Source organism: Oryzias latipes, chromosome 6, assembly GCF_002234675.1.
Source record: "Oryzias latipes chromosome 6, ASM223467v1".
NCBI lineage: Eukaryota > Metazoa > Chordata > Actinopteri > Beloniformes > Adrianichthyidae > Oryzias > Oryzias latipes.
Genome location: NC_019864.2, coordinates 32,166,403 through 32,187,269, shown reverse-complemented (window position 1 = coordinate 32,187,269; position 20,867 = coordinate 32,166,403). Strand labels below are relative to the sequence as shown.

General features: G+C 49.9%; 1 protein-coding gene across 6 annotated transcripts; it reads right to left on the bottom strand.

Annotated features, from left to right (window-relative positions):
• Positions 1 to 550: 550 nt before the first annotated feature.
• On the bottom strand, positions 551 to 18,504 carry phrf1 (PHD and ring finger domains 1). 6 transcript variants are annotated; one of them, XM_023956203.1, is made up of 20 exons: positions 18,406 to 18,504; positions 18,098 to 18,188; positions 17,742 to 17,928; positions 13,689 to 13,787; positions 12,561 to 12,778; positions 12,371 to 12,454; positions 12,144 to 12,277; positions 11,941 to 12,032; positions 11,278 to 11,456; positions 10,011 to 10,140; positions 9,821 to 9,933; positions 9,558 to 9,751; positions 5,905 to 6,027; positions 5,653 to 5,792; positions 3,242 to 4,640; positions 2,122 to 3,026; positions 1,971 to 2,062; positions 1,321 to 1,461; positions 1,112 to 1,240; positions 551 to 1,043 (listed from the first exon to the last, which is right to left on the bottom strand). In XM_023956203.1, the coding sequence occupies exons 3-20, from the start codon at positions 17,830 to 17,832 to the stop codon at positions 891 to 893; spliced, it is 4,416 nt and encodes a 1,471-aa protein (XP_023811971.1). In that variant the 5' UTR covers positions 17,833 to 17,928; positions 18,098 to 18,188; positions 18,406 to 18,504; the 3' UTR covers positions 551 to 890. The 6 variants fall into 6 exon arrangements, with proteins under 6 accessions (XP_023811971.1, XP_023811972.1, XP_023811973.1 ...); XM_023956204.1 differs by having other exon boundaries at positions 18,346 to 18,474; XM_023956205.1 differs by having other exon boundaries at positions 3,242 to 4,628; positions 18,098 to 18,471.
• Positions 18,505 to 20,867: the final 2,363 nt, after the last annotated feature.

Sequence of the window (20,867 nt, the reverse complement as noted above, 5' to 3'; positions counted from 1 at the left end):
GAGCCACTAGTCACTCAGGCTGGACATGTGAGGCTTCTTGGACAGAGGAACCACGGTGGAGGACCCCAGGCAAAGTGAGGCTATTGCTTGTGTCAGGCGTTGGCTGAAGATCCTTGTGAGAACTGCAGTCAGCTGGTCTACATAAACCCTCAGCACTCGGCCCAGGGCACCATCAGGACTGGCGGCCTTCCTCAGGTTGACTGCACACAGGATGCGGCTCAGCTCCTCCAGGACCAAGGCAGTGGTGTTGTGGGCTGTGTGGTGGAACTGGGTGTCTATGGTGTTGTGACAATAATCCTTTGAAATACCTTTGGGGCCCGAACATGTTGGATCAATTCAGCAGACGAGATCAAATCAAACGTACCGAAAACAAAAAGCCTTTTTCATAAGTTTTCCTGTTACTTTTCCAAAACCATGCTGGACGTTTCACTTAAGGAGGACTATCCTGACGTGTCTTCCTCCAAAGGAAGGTAGGGGGTGCTGCTGTGGCAGCAAACGGCTGAAAAAAAGCCTTTGACCAGAACTCCTGCTTCAGGTAAACAAACTGTGCTGGTTTTCCAAAACTGTTTTATGTCAGAAAGTTTGTTTTTTATCAGAGGTTGAAAAAAGCACTGAAATGTTTCAAACATTTTACACAGATTATTCATAAAAGGCAAAAATGGAGGAACAGGTGATGACATCCACTCTGAGTTGTTCACAGCTACAATGTTATCTTTAATAAATGTCACTTTGTTTAACAGCACCACCTGCGTATTTCTGCCACCTATGAAGACTGTGGGTCATTTCACCCCCCGTCCCAGAGGGGCTGTCCCAGGAGAGGATCTGCTCTTCCAGGTCTTGGTAAACCTCCCTGTGGAGCAGCTCCGTGTCGGTGCAGAAGGCAGCTAGCGTCATGGACTGTCTGGTGCTCTGATTGGCTCAGTCTGTTCCCCAAGCACCGCCTCTTTTTGACGTTTCCGTGCGTGTTTGTATTTGTCCACATAAGCTTTGACCAGGTTTCCCACTTTGACCGGGTTGATCTCCCCACTCTTGCTGTGACACACCTGCTGGAAGAACGGAGGCATCAGCATCACCACGCCTCCTGACCAATGACAGCTCGGCTGCAACCTGCCTTCTGGACGGCTTTCCGCAGAATCTCCTTGTACTCGTCTTTGTTGACGTCCCTCCTCTGGTAGAAAGGCTTCATGGCCAGCTTGACTTCTTCTACGGCTCTCTCCTGCATGTGCAGCTTCTGTAAATACTAGAATAGACAACATGTGACTCCTTCACAGGATGACCGTTCCATCACAGACGGTGACGTCTGCTTCGTCTGGTATTTACTTTGTCTTTGCTCCACAAACTCTCTCCTCCACTGGACGCTCCTTGCTGGGTTGGTGGATCTCTAGAATGAGTAGCATCAGGAGTAGAGGTGGAACCAACAACCTCCTTCTTGGGAGAGTCCGTAACAGCCCCTCTGGTCTCCTGTGCAAGAGTAAGACGACTGCAGATGAACCAGGGGGTCCTCCCATGACCGACCCCACACCCAAGAGCCCCAGAACCCCAGCAGTGTGTCAGACCACAGACCCACGGCTCCAGGCTTTGAACCCAGTCAGAGGCTTTTTCTGTGGCGTTCATGCCACCGTTGCTGCAGTAGGGGTAAATGTCCCTGGAACTGGTAGAACAACTGTGGAGTTGGCATGTTCTCCTGGTTCATGCGTGGGTTTCCTCAGCCAGGAAGATGAAGAAACATGTTTATGGGTTCATTGGTAATTCTAACTTGCCTCTAGGTGTGTGTGTGTGTGAGTCTGTGAACCGGTTCAGGGAGAACCCCGCCTTTGCCCCACGGTAGCTAGGATAGGCTCCAGCAGCCCCATGTCCCAGAAAGCCATGGGGCAGGTTTTCGAGGATACGGATCTTTCCCCCTTTGATAGCAGTCCAGAAGCCTGCCCCCTGCCTGCTATTGCTGACACTACAGTTGTGTTCCTTCTTACCTGAGCCGAGGTCTGGGACATCCCGGAGGACCTGCGAACTCCTTCCTGCTTCAGTTTCAGTTTATAAAGCGCCAGCTCTGCAGAAAGAAAAGCTAAACATGTTTTACATGAAAGCAGGCGACAAATGAACAAATCAGACGATGACACTTACTAGTGGCAGATTTCTCCGGCTGAGGCCCTTCGGGCTCCTGGATGTTCCAGGTAACCCGTTTCACTTGAGTCTTAGTCTTTGGTACTGCAGCAGCAGAGACCTGCTCCCCTTCATCCCTAAAAGAATCTGCTTCTTCCTCTTCCTGCTTCACAAAATCAGGACAGTCCAGCATCAGATCCACATCCAGGTCAGAGTCAGGAACATCAGGAACATCCTGCTTTCCAGGCTGAGGTCCAGTTGCTCCAGGCAGCAGATCAGGGAGAGAGGCGGCAGGAGGTGTGGGGCACAACTTTGGGGAACTTTGATCAGATTTGATCCCAAGAGGTTCAGATGACTCCGCCGGGTTCTTCTGGATATTTGCCTCATTTCTGTCAAACACAGAGGAAGAGGTCCAGACCTGTTCACTCTTGGTGGGATCATTCAAACGCAGCTTTTCCTTTTTTAAGTTGTTTTCAGGCTTCGTGTCTTTACTAATATCTTTCATGGTGTCCTCCCCACCAGAGTCTCTGCAATTGTTTTTGAGGGGGCAGGAAGGTGAGGGATTCTGATGGTAGTCCTGAAGCTGGACGTCTCTGTGGGAGGGGTCCTTGGCTTGTCTCTGTAGAGACTCTCTGGAGGATGAAGCGCAGTCCTTCCGTGTGCTTCTGTCTTCTGACCGGCATCTCCTCCCGTCTCCTCCTCGCTCTTTGCAGGTCAGGGGGGGGTGTTTTTCTTGGACGTATTCTCCCCCCCTTTCTCTTGGCGTTAACAGAGATTCACTACGTTCTGGTTTAGGCCCAGATGAAGACGTTGGGCTGGGCGGTCCGTATCTTCTGTGGCTTGGCGCTGGCTGGTTCTGTCGGCCATCGTTTCTGTTCCTGCTCTGCCTTTCGTGGCTTTTTTTCCTGCTGGAGCTGGAAGCCGACCTGATCAGAGACACAAGAACCACTTTAATCCAGGATGAAGATCAACCTTCTGATGAGTCCAGGAGAATTCAGTGAGGAAACTGGAACAACGCTGAGGAGCATCGGTTCATTGTGCGGAGACTCTGTCACGTTTGGTCAAACCGAGAAGGAAAATGATCCTGAAGATCACATTAAATAGAAAAACATCACCAGCCCAAGTAAAAGAGCAAACTTACCGCGATGGACTGTTTCTCTGCGAGTCTTTGGACAGAGAAGCAAACTGCCGTCTCTTCTGTGGATTCCGATCTGAGGGGTTGGACGGTGGGCTGCCTGCTGATGAATGCCCCCCCCTGGTCTTGTCCTTGTGGGTGTCTCCATGATCTGTTCTCCAGGCTGATTGGGGCTTTTGGCTCTTGGGTGCCATGGAGCTCTGGGGCCCTGAAGAAGGTGCAGACCCTCTCCTGGCAGCATCCAGGCTGGCTTTTGGTGAATCCTGGTAGCTATCGGAACAACGGCTTGGAGGTCCAGAAAACCTTTTGCTTTTTTCTTCCTTTTTAGTGAAATCAAGGTCCCCACTGTTTTCCATCGCCTCATCCAACTTTGCTGAATGTGGTTCTTCTTTCATCTTGGGGGGTCCATCTGAAAAAGGGACTTTGTGTAATCTGCTCCTCTGGGAACTTCCTGTCTTTTCCTGAACAGCATTGGGGAGGCTTAGCCTCCACTCCTCTCCATCTCCCCAAGAAGGGCCCTCCCTGCTGCAGTCCAGACTTCTGCCCTCAGCTTCATCAGCTGAGCCGCCTGAATCTGACGTGGTGGGATTGCATGGATCATAGATGTTACTCTCCTGCCCCCTGCTGGTCCGGCTGTGTGACGCCAGCAGCATCCGTTTGTCTCGAATCAAAAGTCTCTTTTTTGCTTGGTCTTCCTTTCGTCTCTGGACATCTTCTAGCTTTTCTCCAGAAGAACATCCCATGTTGAGCTTTCTTGCATGCCAAGAGTTTCCACTGGAGTTGATGCGAAAGCTCACTGCTGATGAAGATGACAGCGATGGGGCACGCTGTGGCTGGCTGGCAGAAGAGGAGAAGGAGCTGCAGAAGGCGTCTCCTTTAGACCTGTGTCTGTGCGTCCAAACGTCCTTCTGTTGGTCTTCACTTTGGTTCCTTCCTTTGTCTCCTGAAGGGCGGTTCATGCCAGCCCTGAGGATGCCAGCCGGTCCGTCATCAGGTCCTACACGGCTCTCACGTTTAATTCTGGGGATTCTGGGTAACTCGGACACATCCACCCACATGGGCTTTACAGCTGCTTTTGTTGCATGGGCCTGTGATGGAGCTGCAAAGTCCACACCGGAGTTCTCAGAGCTTTTTAAAGGTCCTGATTTGATTGGCTGTGGAGGCAGAAAACCTGGAGTTCCTCCAGAAAGTAGATCAGAAGAAGCTGCTGTGAAGGACAGAGCGCTCTGTGAAGCTGTGAAGGAGGGAAGGTTAGTAGATCGGTGGGCCGTAGGGCTGTTTGTAGAGCTACAGAAGTCTTCTGGTAGACGTCCATCATTGTGTTCAGATGGGTCTTCTTCTTTGATGAGAGTGTTAGCATCGCTCCAGCTTTCCAGCCCACTTGCTGTCACTGCTGATGACAGCCCTAAAAAAAAAAGAGAATCGATGACATTAATTCAGAAAAAACCACACATGAAAGAAACCTCAACTTTTACATTGGATTACAGAAGTTTAGGATCAACAGCAGAGCCTCACCTTCATCAGAACCTAAAAACAAAAGAACAACAAGAAGACAGAGACCATCGACCAATCAATGCCTCCAGAGTAGGGCTGTACCATATGAGGAAAATCTGCAATTTGCGATGTTGGTGATCAATGTTGCGATGACTGTATCACTTGCGATACACGAACAAATAACCAAACAACCAAAAACATAAATTCCATTTCACTGCAACTGATGAAATCAGTCAACATAAGTTATTCTCCAAATGAGCCTCGTCTACATAGGAGGCGAGTATCTAAGAAAAGAGCTCCGTCTGATTGGTCGATGATGTAAAGAGCTCCGTCTGATTGGTCAACATTGTGAAGGTGTCCATCTGATAAAGAAATTGCATAAAGGGATTCATTTGATTTGTTAAATACTTCAAGCTATAGGATTGTTTTAGGAAACCATTTATTGCAGTTTTTGCCGTCGTTTGCGATTTGCGTATTGCAGAGCTCAGTTTTGCGATAATGATAACTTTACGATTTATTGTGCAGGTCTACTCCAGAGTAAAGATGTTCCCTTTTTTTAATTCTACAATCAAAGATTCATAAACGGGAGAATCTCTGTGGATTAGAAGCAACGACAAAAGTCAGAGAAACTCCAGGTCAAAATCCTGTTTTATTTTAAAACCAAGTCATGGGGGGGATTTGAGGAGGGTGGGGGTTGAAGTGGCCCCATGCCTTTGAGACCCCTGAACTACATGATTCCCATATTAGTTTCTGATCCAGCATCAATGAATTCATATCACTGTGTGGAGAAAAATGAACTCTTAAGAACTTGATTGTTCTTCAGCAGAAAACGGCGAGGCTGCACTAAACGCCGCATCACAGAGGCCGGACTAAACCCCAACCCTTTAAACAGATTCCATGCAGAAAACAAATGTGGAGCTCACCTGGCTTTGCGGCTTTGAGAGAACCGTCCCGGTTGATGATGACATCAGAACTGTCCATTAGAAGGATGCTCTGTCCTGTCAGGATGCTTCCCAGAAGATCCGGAACTGAAGCCGCTTCCGTCTGAGAAACGTCCGGCCCTCTGCTTCGGCACAGGGAACCACCAGACTTTATTTCATCAGGAGCTCTCTGCTCCCTCTACAGTTGTGGCTCTATAAGATGTAACTCTGACCAAGACTAAGAAAGACTGTCACCTGGGGAGGGGGGCAGGGACAGGACGGGCAACAGGACGATGAGAGCGGAGAGCGGACCGGGACAGGCCCCGCCTCCGGGCCGCCAGCAGCGAGGACACCTGGCCTTGCTGTTGGTGGTTCTCCCTGCTCAGGACAACAATGCGAGAAAAGCTTCAGCTTAAAGAAACAAACCTGAAGCATCCAAAACAGTAGAGCGGGTCACGACCCCGCGGTGTGGATCAAAGCCCCGCGGCGTGGATCAAAGCCCGCGGCGTGGATCAAAGCCCCGCGGCGTGGATCAAAGCCCCGCGGCGTGGATCAAAGCCCCGCGGCGTGGATCAAAGCCCGCGGCGTGGATCAAAGCCCCGCGGCGTGGATCAAAGCCCCGCGGCGTGGATCAAAGCCCCGCGGCGTGGATCAAAGCCCCGCGGCGTGGATCAAAGCCCCGCGGCGTGGATCAAAGCCCCGCGGCGTGGATCAAAGCCCCGCGGCGTGGATCAAAGCCCCGTGGCGTGGATCAAAGCCCGCGGCGTGGATCAAAGCCCCGCGGCGTGGATCAAAGCCCCGCGGCGTGGATCAAAGCCCCGCGGCGTGGATCAAAGCCCCGTGGCGTGGATCAAAGCCCGCGGCGTGGATCAAAGCCCCGCGGCGTGGATCAAAGCCCCGCGGCGTGGATCAAAGCCCCGCGGCGTGGATCAAAGCCCCGCGGCGTGGATCAAAGCCCCGCGGCGTGGATCAAAGCCCCGCGGCGTGGATCAAAGCCCCGCGGCGTGGATCAAAGCTCGCAGCGGGTCACAACATCAGAGCAGATCACAAACCCAGAGAGGATAACGACCCCGGAGCGGATCATGACCCCATAGTGGATCTTCTTTCTCTTTCGGCTTTTCCCATCAGGGGTCGCCACAGCGAATCATCCTTTTCCACCTCACTCTATCATGAACATCTTCTACCCTAACGTTAGCCAACTTCATGTCCTCTGTTAAGACATCCATATATCTCCTCTTTGGCCGTCCTCTTGCCCTCCTGCCAGGCAGCTCCATCTCCAACATCCTTCTACCAATGTATCCACTATCCTTCCTCTGAACATGTCCAAACCATCTCAGTCTGGCTTCTCTGACTTTGTCGCTAACACAGGCAACATGAGCCGTCCCTCTGATGTACTCGTTCCTTATCCTGTCTAACCTGGTCACTCCTAAGGAGAACCTCAACATCTTCATCTCTGCTACCTCCATCTCAGCCTCTTGTCTCTGTCTCACTGCTACCGTCTCTAACCCATAGAGCAGAGCTGGTCTCACCACTGTCTTGTACACCTTTCCTTTGAGTCTTGCTGGCACTCTTCTGTCACACAACACTCCTGACACTTTCCTCCACCCGCTCCAACCTGCCTGCACTCGCCTCTTCACCTCTTTTCCACAATCCCCATCACACTGAACTGTTGACCCCAAGTACTTAAACTCCTGCACCTTCTTCACCTCAGCCCCCTGTAACCTAACGCTTCTACCTTGATCCCTCTCGTTCAGACACATGTATTCTGTCTTACTACGACTGACCTTCATGCCTCTTCTTTCCAGAGCAAACCTCCACCTCTCTAGCTGTTCCTCCACCTGCTCTCTACTCTCACTGCAAATTACAATGTCATCCGCAAACATCATTGTCCAGGGAGATTCCTGTCTTACCTCGTCTGTCAGCCTGTCCATCAGCATAGCAAACAAAAAAGGACTCAAAGCTGATCCTTGGTGTAGTCCCACCTCCACCTTGAACTCCTCTGTCTGACCTACAGCACATCTCACCACCGTCATACTTCTCTCATACATGTCCTGAACTACTCTGACATACTTCTCTGCCACTCCAGACGACCTCATACAGTACCACAGCTCCTCCCTCGGCACCCTGTCATACGCCTTCTCTAAATCTACGAACACACAATGCAGCTCCTTCTGACCTTCTCTGTACTTTTCCATCAACATTCTCAAAGCAAAAATGGCACCAGTGGTGCTCTTACGGGGCATGAAACCATACTGCTGCTCACAAATCTCCACCTTCTTCCTAAGTCTGGCTTCCACTACTCTTTCCCACAGCTTCATTGTGTGGCTCATCAACTTTATTCCTCTATAGTTGCTGCAGTTCTGCGTGTCACCCTTGTTCTTAAAGATCGGGACCAGAACGCTTCTCCTCCATTCCTCAGGCATCTTCTCACTCTCTAAAATCCTATTGAACAACCTCGTTAGAAATTCCACTGCTGTCTCTCCTAGGCACTTCCATACCTCCACAGGTAGGTCATCAGGACCAACGGCCTTTCCGCTCTTCATCCTTTTCAGAGCCTTCCTAACCTCATCCTTTCCAATCTCTGCTACTTCCTGCTCCACAACAACCACATCTTCCTCCCTTCTTTCCCTGTCATTTTCCTCGTTCATCAGCTCCTCAAAATACTCCTTCCATCTTTTCTGTACACTCTCTTGGGTTGTTAGCACCTTTCCATCTCTGTCCTTAATCACCCTTATCTGTTGCACGTCCTTCCCATCTCTGTCTCTCTGTCTGGCTAGCCTGTACAAGTCCTTCTCTCCTTCCTTTGTGTCTAGCCTGTCATATAGCTCATCGTAAGCTTTCTGTTTGGCCTTTGCCACCTCTCTCTTCACTCTACGCTGCGCTTCCTTGTACTCCTGTCTACCTTCCTCAGTCCTTTCTACATCCCACTTCCTTTTAGCCAACCTCTTCCTCTGGACGCATTCCTGTACTTCCTCATTCCACCACCAAGTCTCTTTACCGTCTTTCCTCTTTCCAGATGACACACCTAGCACCTTCCTACCTGTTTCCCTGATAATCTCTGCTGTAGTTTCCCAGTCCTCTGGAAGCTCATCCTGCCCACCCAGGACCTGCCTCAACTTCTGCCTAAATTCCTCACAAGTTTCTTCATTCTGTAGCTTCCACCACTTGGTCTTCTTTTCTGTTTTCCCTCTCTTCTTCTTCCTGACCTCCAGAGTCATCTTACACACCACCATGCGGTGCTGTCTGGCTACACTCTCTCCTACCACCACTTTGCAGTCAATAACCTCTCTCAAATGACCTCGTCTACATACGATGTAGTCCACCTGAGTACTCCTACCTCCACTTCTGTATGTCACTCTATGTTCCTCTCTCTTCTGGAAGTAAGTGTTGACTACAGCCATTTCCATCCTCTTCGCAAAGTCCACCACCATCTGTCCCTCCAGATTCCTTTCCTTCACACCAAACCTGCCCATCACCTCCTCATCACCTCTGTTGCCCTCACCAACATGCCCATTAAAGTCTGCTCCAATAACAACTCTCTCTCCTCTGGGAAAACTCTGTATGACCTCATCCAACTCACTCCAGAATCTCTCCTTCACTTCTAACTCACAGCCAACCTGTGGCGCATACCCACTGACTACATTCACCATCACCCCTTCAATTTCTAACTTTAAGCTCATCATCCTGTCTGAGACTCTTTTCACCTCTAGAACACTGTTTACAAACTCCCCCTTCAGAATCACTCCTACCCCGTTTCTCTTCCTATCAACACCATGATAGAACAGTTTGTATCCTCCTCCAATACTACGTGCCTTGCTGCCCTTGCTATGACCCCATAGTGGATCACCACCAATAATCATCTGAACACTATGAAATCCCGTTGAGGAGAGCCGCCTGTTTCCACTCACTGATCCACAAAGGGGTCCAGGTCGAAGGGATCTCCGTAGATGGACAGAGATGCAGCGCCGATGTCGGCGCGCATGCTGCTCAGAGTGGACTCTGATGGCCGATACACGGTGGGAAGGGAGGAGCTGTTCCTGTCCTTCACCATTCCCAGGTTACTGGCAATCCGGCTTCGAGGATCGGCAGAATTTTTGTGAGTCTGTGAGAAAACGGAGACAACATCACTGATGTGCTGCAGCTGTATTCCAGGTTTGAAATTCAAACTCACCAGCTTTTTCTTGGATTTTGGTTTTCTTGACCTGCGTTTTCTTCTCTGGACTCCTGTGCTGCTCATTTTTCCAGCTGCCGACGTCTTCCTCTGTTTCACCTTTCTGCGTTTCACTGTTTAAAAATCAAAGTCCTAACATGTTGACGTCCAGCTTTCATGGCTGCCTGTGTCCACGTTTGCTGACACTCACAGGTCTGTCTGCGTCTGGACGCCACACGAGGAGCGACGTCTCGAACATACACAGCTGTGTTCAGCCCGGCCACCACGGCGTTGATGGTTTCGTCCAACCAAGTGGACTGCATCAGATATGTAGGAGCCAGCTAAGAATCAAACATCTACATTAATCTGCTGCTCTGCAGTCGCACAAACTCCCACTGAGGTGCATCCTCTGCACGGGCCAAAGCTGTGTAGTGCGCACCAAACGATCTAAAGCAGCGTGCACTGTATACCTGCAAAGGTTTAATGCTGTGACCGATGCACTACAGCAGTGGTCCCCAACCCCCAGGCCGCGGACCGGTACCGGTCCGTGGGTTATTTGGTACCAGAAAAAATAAAATAACTTACACGACTTTTATTTATTTCGGAATCTGAAAGATGTTTTATTTTGTAAAATCTCCCTATTCTCTGGTCCATCTGTCTATGTCACTCCTGACGCAGGCCAAGGTGCTCTTCTCGGTCACGTGATAGGATACCACTAAAATAAAACCAGGCGCTACCAAAATGAGTAAAAAACAAACGTCTTTGGAAAGTTTCTTTGCCAAGTGGAAAAGGCCCAGCCAGGAGACTGAAGAGGAGCCTTCCACTCCCAAAAGAGAAAGCTACATTTAATAGACAGCATCAGGAGTCCTACTTCAAATACGGATTTATCCCAACGGGAGATTCCCTCCAACCATTCAGCATTGTGGGGAGTTGGAGTCTCCATGCTCTTATTTTGAAGGCATGTTTAAATGTTATATGTAGCGGGTAGAGAGGACGTTGCTCATGTCATAATTCGGGTTTATTGTTATGTTTAGAAAATACCACAGTTTTCATGCATATTATTTTGTGTGGGTCACGTGCACGTTTGGTCTGCTGTCGGACTCGGAGTTCCACAGGCTGAGGAACTCAGCTCAGATAGGGTTGAACACGGGTGTTTCTTTTCGCCTCCGTGTCCTTTCATCTGGCAGTTGTGTTGTTTCAGCCTCAGTTATTTCTTCCTGTTGTGTTTACTTCTTTTCAGCACCATGAGTGTGGGAAGGGGGGGGGGGTGATGACACCTGTGCGATGTACAATTTCAAGTGTTTCAAAATAAAAGTGCAGAGTACATCTTATCACGTGTCTCTGCCTATATTGCAGCGTTGGTGCAGCGTGTGTCCGCCACATACGCCGGTCCGTGGTGCAATAAAGGTTGGGGACCGCTGCACTACAGCGCTGCGTTCTGGATACACAAAAGCATTACACTGTGCAGCATGCCAAACCTGTGCAGAGCGTGCCTGTGAGATGCGATGGCGGTTGACATTGGCTCGAACCCTCTCGCTCTGCTGAGTCCGGGCGATGGCTCTGGTGGGTCCCAAAGCGCGAGGCAGAGCTCGACTGGTGGCTGGACGCGCAGCAGAGGGTACGCCGCCCCGGTCACTCAGATCTTCTGCAGAATGTCCTGAACAAAGAAACCTTTCAGCAAATGTGTTTTGATATTTACAGTTTAATAACCAACCATTTTGAAGCACAGAGGATTTTCCTTTCAAAGATGTTTACTGTAGGAGCCTGAAGGAATTTACAGATATTTTAAACGCTGCATCCCAAACAAAAGTTAATTACTGAAGTTAAAAACACGCTTCATCTGAAAATACTGGATAAATTCAAAGTATTTCTTCATGCTTCCTCCTCCAATCAGCAGACCGGCACACAGGTGATCAGTCTGAAGGAGGAGAACAAAGTTTTGTAGCTTTAATCACATTTTTTACAAATATTTTTGACATATCTGATCATGAAGAAAGTCAACCGCGAAGAGTGGAATTTATTTTTGGAAACTTCCAAATGAAGGAACCAAAACTCAAAGCATTCTGGCTGCTCTGACTCATCTACCATCCTAGCTTCCTATTTTCTGTGACTGAATGGACTTTATAAACACCACGGCTCACTTGAAGACTGATTGGTGGCTTCACACTCTGGACAAAACCATTCCTCTACAGGGACAGAGTCCAGGGGGGGCGTGAGGCACTCCATGTGATATCTACCAAACAAAAGTGTTACATTAGCTTCAATAAGCAACAAAACAGAAAAACTCAGGTCAGGAACAAGGAAGGCTTCACCCTGCTAATTTGTAAAATAATAATAATCCTACCCTGCATCACAGCCATCGCAGAGCAGGAGGCGGTCCTCCCGGTCACTGCCGCCACACACCTCGCAGTTGGTTTGCTCCAGGTCCAGATCTACTGCGTCTTCCTGGCTCTTCTGAGCAGGCTTTTGCACCGTTACCTGGATGAAGCAACAGATCCGCAGCAGTCACAGACATCACAAGGCTGCAGTACAGACTTACCTTTCAAAATAAGAGTAAATGTGGGGACGTACCATTTTCTTTACCTTCCCTCCATAGCATTTTCTAATGTAGATGCTGTTGAAGGTGGTACGGTCTACAGGACACGAGTTTGCATTCTACATGACATGAAAAAGACCGGGTGTTTTCTCTTATCAAAGATGAAACGCAGAGAAGGTAGTAGTTTCAAATCTGAGATGACCCTTCCTTCTTCACGAAGCCCACCTTGGTCCATTCCAGGATGCAGTCGAAGCAGAAATAGTGCTCACAGTTTTCCGGCGTGGCGACAGGCTGCTCGCTGAAAGTGTTCAGGCAGATGGGACATTTTTCTGAGTCCTCATCTGAGCTGATCCCAGTGAAGCCAGCAGACACCCCCCCCCCATCATGGGGCTTTGCATCCTCCTCCTCATCGCCATCATCGCCATCATCATCATCATCGTCATCTACAAAGAGAAACAGAAAAGCTGTTGCTACATACATAAGATGTTTAGACGCAGACCGCAGCATTACAGACAGCAGAACCACAGTGATCAGGTGAGTAGTGGGTCATACATGTGTAGCTAAACATGTGTGTGCACTTCCTTTTTTCAATCAGTTTGTAACTAAGTACCTTAAATATGAGAGCATGCAAACTCTACACTGAAAGGCAGGTGATTCTGTTTCAGGTCCACGTCCTCTGACTACTACACTGTAGTACCAAAGGTATTGGCTCAGAATCACCTGGCCTGGCCACAGGTGTAGAAAACCAAGCCCTCAGGCATGCAGACGTTTGTGGAAGAATGAGCCGCTCTCAGTGAATTCCAGCGTGGAACTGTCAAAGGACGCCACCTGGACAACAAATCCAGAGGTGAAATGTCCTAAATCTTCCACAGTCAGCTCTATCAGAACAGAATGGAAGAGTTTGGGAACAACAGCAGCTCAGCCACCAAGCGGTCGACCAGAGAGGGCTCAGCGGATGCTGAAGGTCAAACAGGTCTCAGACTTTCTGCAGTCAGTTGCTGCAGAGCTCCAGACGTCATGTGACCTTCAGATGAGTCCAAGTCCAGCATGCAGAGAGCTTCATGGGCTGGGTGTCCACGGCCGAGCAGCTGCATCCATCCACACATCACCAAGTGACACACAAAGCACCGATGCAGCGGTGGGAAGCTCTGTAATCGCTGCTTAAGGTGGACCACATCATATTGAACTGGACGGTCCTTCAGTTCACCTGAGTCGAGGCAGGTGAGCCGATACTTTTGGTAAAATAGTCTGTATGTCTAATGTAGTCTTTTTTACTTTTGTTTTAATTGCTTGAAACAAATCAATGAATCAAGGATTTTACCTTTTCTGTTGATATTAAAGAACCATTCTTACCATCATCTTCATCATCTCCATTCACCGGGTCATCGTGTTCTTCATCTCCACTGTCAGACTCTTCGTTCTCAGGCTCCGCCTCCGCGTCATCCGAGTCATCTGAAAGAGTTTAAAACGTTTGTTCTGTTCAACACCTGTACCTGCATGTTCCGTTCAAAACCACCTGAGATGGTCCAAAGGGCTGCCCGTGACCCACCTGAGATGGTCCAAAGAGCGGCCCGTGACCCACCTGAGATGGTCCAAAGAGCGGCCCGTGACCCACCTGAGATGGTCCAAAGAGCGGCCCGTGACCCACCTGAGATGGTCCAAAGAGCTGCCCGAGACCCACCTGAGATGGTCCAAAGAGCGGCCCATGACCCACCTGTCTATGGTCCAAAGAGCGGCCCGTGACCCACCTGAGATGGTCCAAAGAGCGGCCCGTAACCCACCTGAGATGTTCCAAAGAGCGGCCCGTGACCCACCTGAGATGGTCCAAAGAGCGGCCCGTGACCCACCTGTCTATGGTCCAAAGAGCTGCCCGTGACCCACCTGTCTATGGTCCAAAGGGCGGCCCGTGACCCACCTGAGATGGTCCAAAGAGCGGCCCGTGACCCACCTGAGATGGTCCAAAGAGCGGCCCGTGACCCACCTGAGATGGTCCAAAGAGCTGCCCGAGACCCACCTGAGATGGTCCAAAGAGCTGCCCGAGACCCACCTGAGATGGTCCAAAGAGCGGCCCGTGACCCACCTGATATGGTCCAAAGAGCTGCCCCTGACCCACCTGAGATGGTCCAAAGAGCGGCCCATGACCCACCTGTCTATGGTCCAAAGAGCGGCCCGTGACCCACCTGATATGGTCCAAAGAGCTGCCCGTGACCCACCTGAGATGGTCCAAAGAGCGGCCCATGACCCACCTGAGATGGTCCAAAGAGCGGCCCGTGACCCACCTGAGATGGTCCAAAGAGCTGCCCGAGACCCACCTGAGATGGTCCAAAGAGCTGCCCGAGACCCACCTGAGATGGTCCAAAGAGCGGCCCGTGACCCACCTGATATGGTCCAAAGAGCTGCCCGTGACCCACCTGATATGGTCCAAAGAGCTGCCCGAGACCCACCTGAGATGGTCCAAAGAGCTGCCCGTGACCCACCTGAGATGGTCCAAAGAGCGGCCCGTGACCCACCTGAGATGGTCCAAAGAGCGGCCCGTGACCCACCTGTCTATGGTCCAAAGAGTGGCCCGTTTCCCACCTGAGATGGTCCAAAGATAGAGCGGCCCGTGACCCACCTGAGATGGTCCAAAGAGCGGCCCGTGACCCACCTGAGATGGTCCAAAGATAGAGCGGCCCGTGACCCACCTGAGATGGTCCAAAGAGCTGCCCGAGACCCACCTGAGATGGTCCAAAGAGCTGCCCGAGACCCACCTGAGATGGTCCAAAGAGCGGCCCGTGACCCACCTGATATGGTCCAAAGAGCTGCCCCTGACCCACCTGAGATGGTCCAAAGAGCGGCCCATGACCCACCTGTCTATGGTCCAAAGAGCGGCCCGTGACCCACCTGATATGGTCCAAAGAGCTGCCCGTGACCCACCTGAGATGGTCCAAAGAGCGGCCCATGACCCACCTGAGATGGTCCAAAGAGCGGCCCGTGACCCACCTGAGATGGTCCAAAGAGCTGCCCGAGACCCACCTGAGATGGTCCAAAGAGCTGCCCGAGACCCACCTGAGATGGTCCAAAGAGCGGCCCGTGACCCACCTGATATGGTCCAAAGAGCTGCCCGTGACCCACCTGATATGGTCCAAAGAGCTGCCCGTGACCCACCTGAGATGGTCCAAAGAGCTGCCCGTGACCCACCTGAGATGGTCCAAAGAGCGGCCCGTGACCCACCTGAGATGGTCCAAAGAGCGGCCCGTGACCCACCTGTCTATGGTCCAAAGAGTGGCCCGTTTCCCACCTGAGATGGTCCAAAGATAGAGCGGCCCGTGACCCACCTGAGATGGTCCAAAGAGCGGCCCGTGACCCACCTGAGATGGTCCAAAGATAGAGCGGCCCGTGACCCACCTGAGATGGTCCAAAGAGCGGCCCGTGACCCACCTGAGATGGTCCAAAGAACGGCCCGTGACCCACCTGTCTATAGTCCAAAGAGCGGCCCGTGACCCACCTGAGATGGTCCAAAGAGCAGCCCGTGACCCACCTGTCTATAGTCCAAAGAGCGGCCCGTGACCCACCTGAGATGGTCCAAAGGGCGGCCCGTGACCCACCTGAGATGGTCCAAAGAGCGGCCGGTGACCCACCTGAGATGGTCCAAAGTGCGGCCCGTGACCCACCTGTCTATGGTCCAAAGAGTGGCCCGTGACCCACCTGGGATGGTCCAAAGAGCGGCCCGTGACCCACCTGAGATGGTCCAAAGGGCAGCCCGTGACCCACCTGAGATGGTCCATAGAGCTGCCCGTGACCCACCTGAGATGGTCCAAAGGGCGGCCCGTGACCCACCTGAGATGGTCCATAGAGCTGCCCGTGACCCACCTGAGATGGTCCAAAGGGCGGCCCGTGACCCACCTGAGATGGTCCAAAGGGCGGCCCGTGACCCACCTGAGATGGTCCAAAGAGCGGCCCGTGACCCACCTGAGATGGTCCAAAGAGCGGCCCGTGACCCACCTGAGATGGTCCAAAGAGCGGCCCGTGACCCACCTGAGATGGTCCAAAGAGCGGCCCGTGACCCACCTGAGATGGTCCAAAGAGCGGCCCGTTTCCCACCTGAGATGGTCCAAAGACAGAGCGGCCCGTGACCCACCTGAGATGGTCCAAAGAGCGGCCCGTGACCCACCTGAGATGGTCCAAAGGGCAGCCCGTGACCCACCTGAGATGGTCCATAGAGCTGCCCGTGACCCACCTGAGATGGTCCAAAGGGCGGCCCGTGACCCACCTGAGATGGTCCATAGAGCTGCCCGTGACCCACCTGAGATGGTCCAAAGGGCGGCCCGTGACCCACCTGAGATGGTCCAAAGGGCGGCCCGTGACCCACCTGAGATGGTCCAAAGAGCGGCCCGTGACCCACCTGAGATGGTCCAAAGAGCGGCCCGTGACCCACCTGAGATGGTCCAAAGAGCGGCCCGTGACCCACCTGAGATGGTCCAAAGGGCGGCCCGTGACCCACCTGGGATGGTCCAAAGACAGAGCGGCCCGTGACCCACCTGAGATGGTCCAAAGAGCGGCCCGTGACCCACCTGAGATGGTCCAAAGGGCGGCCCGTGACCCACCTGGGATGGTCCAAAGACAGAGCGGCCCGTGACCCACCTGAGATGGTCCAAAGAGCGGCCCGTGACCCACCTGAGATGGTCCAAAGAGCGGCCCGTGACCCACCTGAGATGGTCCAAAGAGCGGCCCGTGACCCACCTGAGATGGTCCAAAGAGCGGCCCGTGACCCACCTGAGATGGTCCAAAGAGTGGCCCGTTTCCCACCTGAGATGGTCCAAAGAGCTGCCCGTGACCCACCTGAGATGGTCCAAAGAGCGGCCCGTGACCCACCTGAGATGTTCCAAAGAGCGGCCCGTTTCCCACCTGAGATGGTCCAAAGACATAGCGGCCCGTGACCCACCTGAGATGGTCCAAAGGGCGGCCCGTGACCCACCTGGGATGGTCCAAAGACAGAGCGGCCCGTGACCCACCTGAGATGGTCCAAAGAGCGGCCCGTGACCCACCTGAGATGGTCCAAAGAGCGGCCCGTGACCCACCTGAGATGGTCCAAAGAGTGGCCCGTTTCCCACCTGAGATGGTCCAAAGAGCTGCCCGTGACCCACCTGAGATGGTCCAAAGAGCGGCCCGTGACCCACCTGAGATGTTCCAAAGAGCGGCCCGTTTCCCACCTGAGATGGTCCAAAGACATAGCGGCCCGTGACCCACCTGAGATGGTCCAAAGAGCGGCCCGTGACCCACCTGAGACGGTCCAAAGACAGAGCGGCCCGTGACCCACCTGAGATGGTCCAAAGGGCGGCCCGTGACCCACCTGGGATGGTCCAAAGACAGAGCGGCCCGTGACCCACCTGAGATGGTCCAAAGACAGAGCGGCCCGTGACCCACCTGAGATGGTCCAAAGAGCGGCCCGTTTCCCTCCTCGGTGGCGTGTGGAGCTGCAGTTGATCTGCTCGTCCTGGCTGTCATCTTCATCCATGGCGGCTCATCAGAACTGGAGCCAAGAACCAGCTTCTTATCTGAACTTCTGGAAAACGTCTGCAGTCGTCTCAGCGATTGTTTGGTTCCTTTTGTCCTGTACATAAAGTACAACTATGAGAGACAAACACACGAAACGCAACAACACAAAAACAACTGACAGAGATGTAAGAAACACACAGAGCTCGTTTTCATGATGAAGAAACATGTTCGTCATCATAGTTCATCTGCACAGACAGAGACAGCAGGTGGGCTTCTGGGTTTACCTGCCGGGTCACCGGGGGGTCATGCAGGTGAGCCTCCGTTTATCCCGGAACCAGCAGCGGGTCTGTGACTCTACAAACACGGGTTTATTTTCTGAAGGAGAGGAAATCCGACATGTTAGCAGCTGCTATGAAGACGCTGCTAGCAGCCTTAGCTAGAAGCAGCACATAGCTAACGTCGGTAAGCTAACACGGGCCGACCGGACCGAAGTTCCGGTTCTTGGTGTGAGTAAAAGGGGAACAGAACTCACTGCTCCAACATTCAAATGTTCAAAGCTCCCTGGGCGATTCGGGCCAGTGTTTGGACCCACCTTACGAACGGTGTGGTGCTGACTGACACTGCCGGCTGTCGGCTAATCGGCTCATGACGGAAATAGCCGAAGTCACTTCGTAGACTGTCCTAAAGAAACAGTTCCTGAGAAAACGTTTGTTTGTTTGCAAGACAAACATGCTTTTTGAGAAAAAAATCATTTTATTTAGGCTTTAAAAGTATCTGGAAAAAACATGCGAACATGACGCTAATTAAAAAAATTATTAAGATCTTACTTGTTTCTGACACAAAATCCGAAACAACAGACTAAAATAACAGAACTTCAACTGTTAACATTAGGTTTTTGGAGAAAAAACAGTCCTAATTAAATGCTTTGGGACTCTCCACACAAAAGAACCTCTGACTGTGTTGTTTTTTTGTTTTTGTTTTTTTTAATTAAAAAAAAGACAATTGAGGTTAACAGTTTGAGACAATTGTATACAATTATGCAAAGTACAGAAACATCGAAAAAAATACTGGACATGTACAAACAACAAATGCAGAATAAAACAATATATATTTTTTTTAATGATACAGAAAAATAAAATAAACACAAGACATTAAAATAAAATAAAAAATAAATTAAAAGTAAATTAAAAAAAGGGGGGGGTTTACATAGACACTGTAATGATTCTTAGTTTAGGGGGCTATCAAAAAGCTGTAATTTACATACAATACTTTGAAGTTTCATAGCAAGTTTGTTTTCCATGAAATTTACAGATGAAAAAAAAGAGCAGAGTTCTTTGTGAAACGTAGAAAAAAAAGGTTTGATTTTAAGGAAACGACATTTATGTATATAGAATTTACCCAAAATAATTACAACATTCAGAATAAGTTCTGTGCTTTTGTTTTCTAAAATAAACCCAAAAATGATATCCTTAATAGAAAAGTCTGCTAAAAGTGGAATCTTGGGGAAAAGCCAATAATGTAAACTATTCCAAAAGACATCAGAATAAAAACATTCAAAGAAAAGATGCTCAGTTGTTTCAATCTCCACATGACAAAAAGAACAACAGTTTTCAGGAATTCCAAACCGTTTTCTTAATAATTCCTTGGAAGGGTAAATACCTGAAAAGGTTTGAAAGGGGACTTCCTTGGCTTTAGGAGGAATGGGGAGTTTTAAGTATTGAGTTCGTATTTGTTTCTTTTTTGAATTATTAAAATATTGGGTTATATAGTTTGGATTTGAGATGTAGGGAAAGGACGTTTCATTCAAATATTCTCTGATTTGATGGTTTGGGAGTTTGGACGTTGCTATATTGTGTCCATTAATCAGAAGCTTGGGGACAGGAGGACGTCTGTAGATGTCATCATGAAACAGATCAGAAACTGATTTACAACATTTTGAGGAATGGCCTTAATCATTTTTTCAAAATCTTTTCTATTCGTTAGTGAACCATATTTAACTGTGAAATCATCAACAGACATGAGAGTGGCATCGTCATTAAGAAGATGCATTAAAGACCAAATTCCATTTTCAAACCATGTTGGAACAAAGATGGATTTGTTTCTGATAGTGATGTATCTGCAGTTCCATAGAGGAGTGTTGTGTGGACTGTAATTGTGTTTATAAATGAGCTTCCAATACATGAGAACTTGCTGATGAAAAGACGAAAGTTGAATGGGAAGTTTCTTATTGTCAAAATCACAACTGAGTAAAAATTGGATCCCTCCTAGGCGGGAAAATATTTTATTAGGAACAATGAACCAAATACTATTTTGATTCCTAATAAATGATTTTAACCAGTTTATTTTTAAGGTGCCATTAAGGCTGTTAAAGTCTATGGCTTGAAGACCTCCATCTTCATATTTTTTAGTCAGCGTACCTTGTTTAACATAGTGTGTTTTCCTTTTCCATATGAAGTTAAAATTGACTTGATTAATAGATTTGATGGCTTGTTTAGGGACACCTATAGAATAGGTGGGATATATGAATCTGGATATGCTTTCAATTTTGGTGGAGAATTCTACCAAAAATAGAAAGATCTCTCTGTGCCCAGTTATTCAGCAGAGTCGAACATTTCTCTAGTTTGTCCCAAACATTCAGTTTTTCCAAGTCTGTTTTGTTTTTAGTTATATGCATTCCGAGGTATTTAACTGTGAATTTAATAGGAATATTATAAGCATTCAATAATGTACATGGTTTAATGGGTAAGATCTCACATTTGTTTAGGTTCAATTTGAGGCCTGAAGCTTTTGAAAAGATGTCAATAGTTTTAGGAATCTTGGGATGTCATGAAGATTATTAAGGAAAATTGTTGTATCGTCGGCTGGTTGGCTTATTGAAAATTCAGCATTTGCAACTGACAGCTTACCAAAGTCAGTGTGTTTGATGAGCAAAGACAGCATTTCTGCTGCTGCAATAAAAAGAAGGGGTGAAATGGGACGACCTTGTTTTATACCTTTGTTGATGTTAAATCTGTCAGACGTCCCCTGAGGTAAACAAACACAACTACTGGTTTC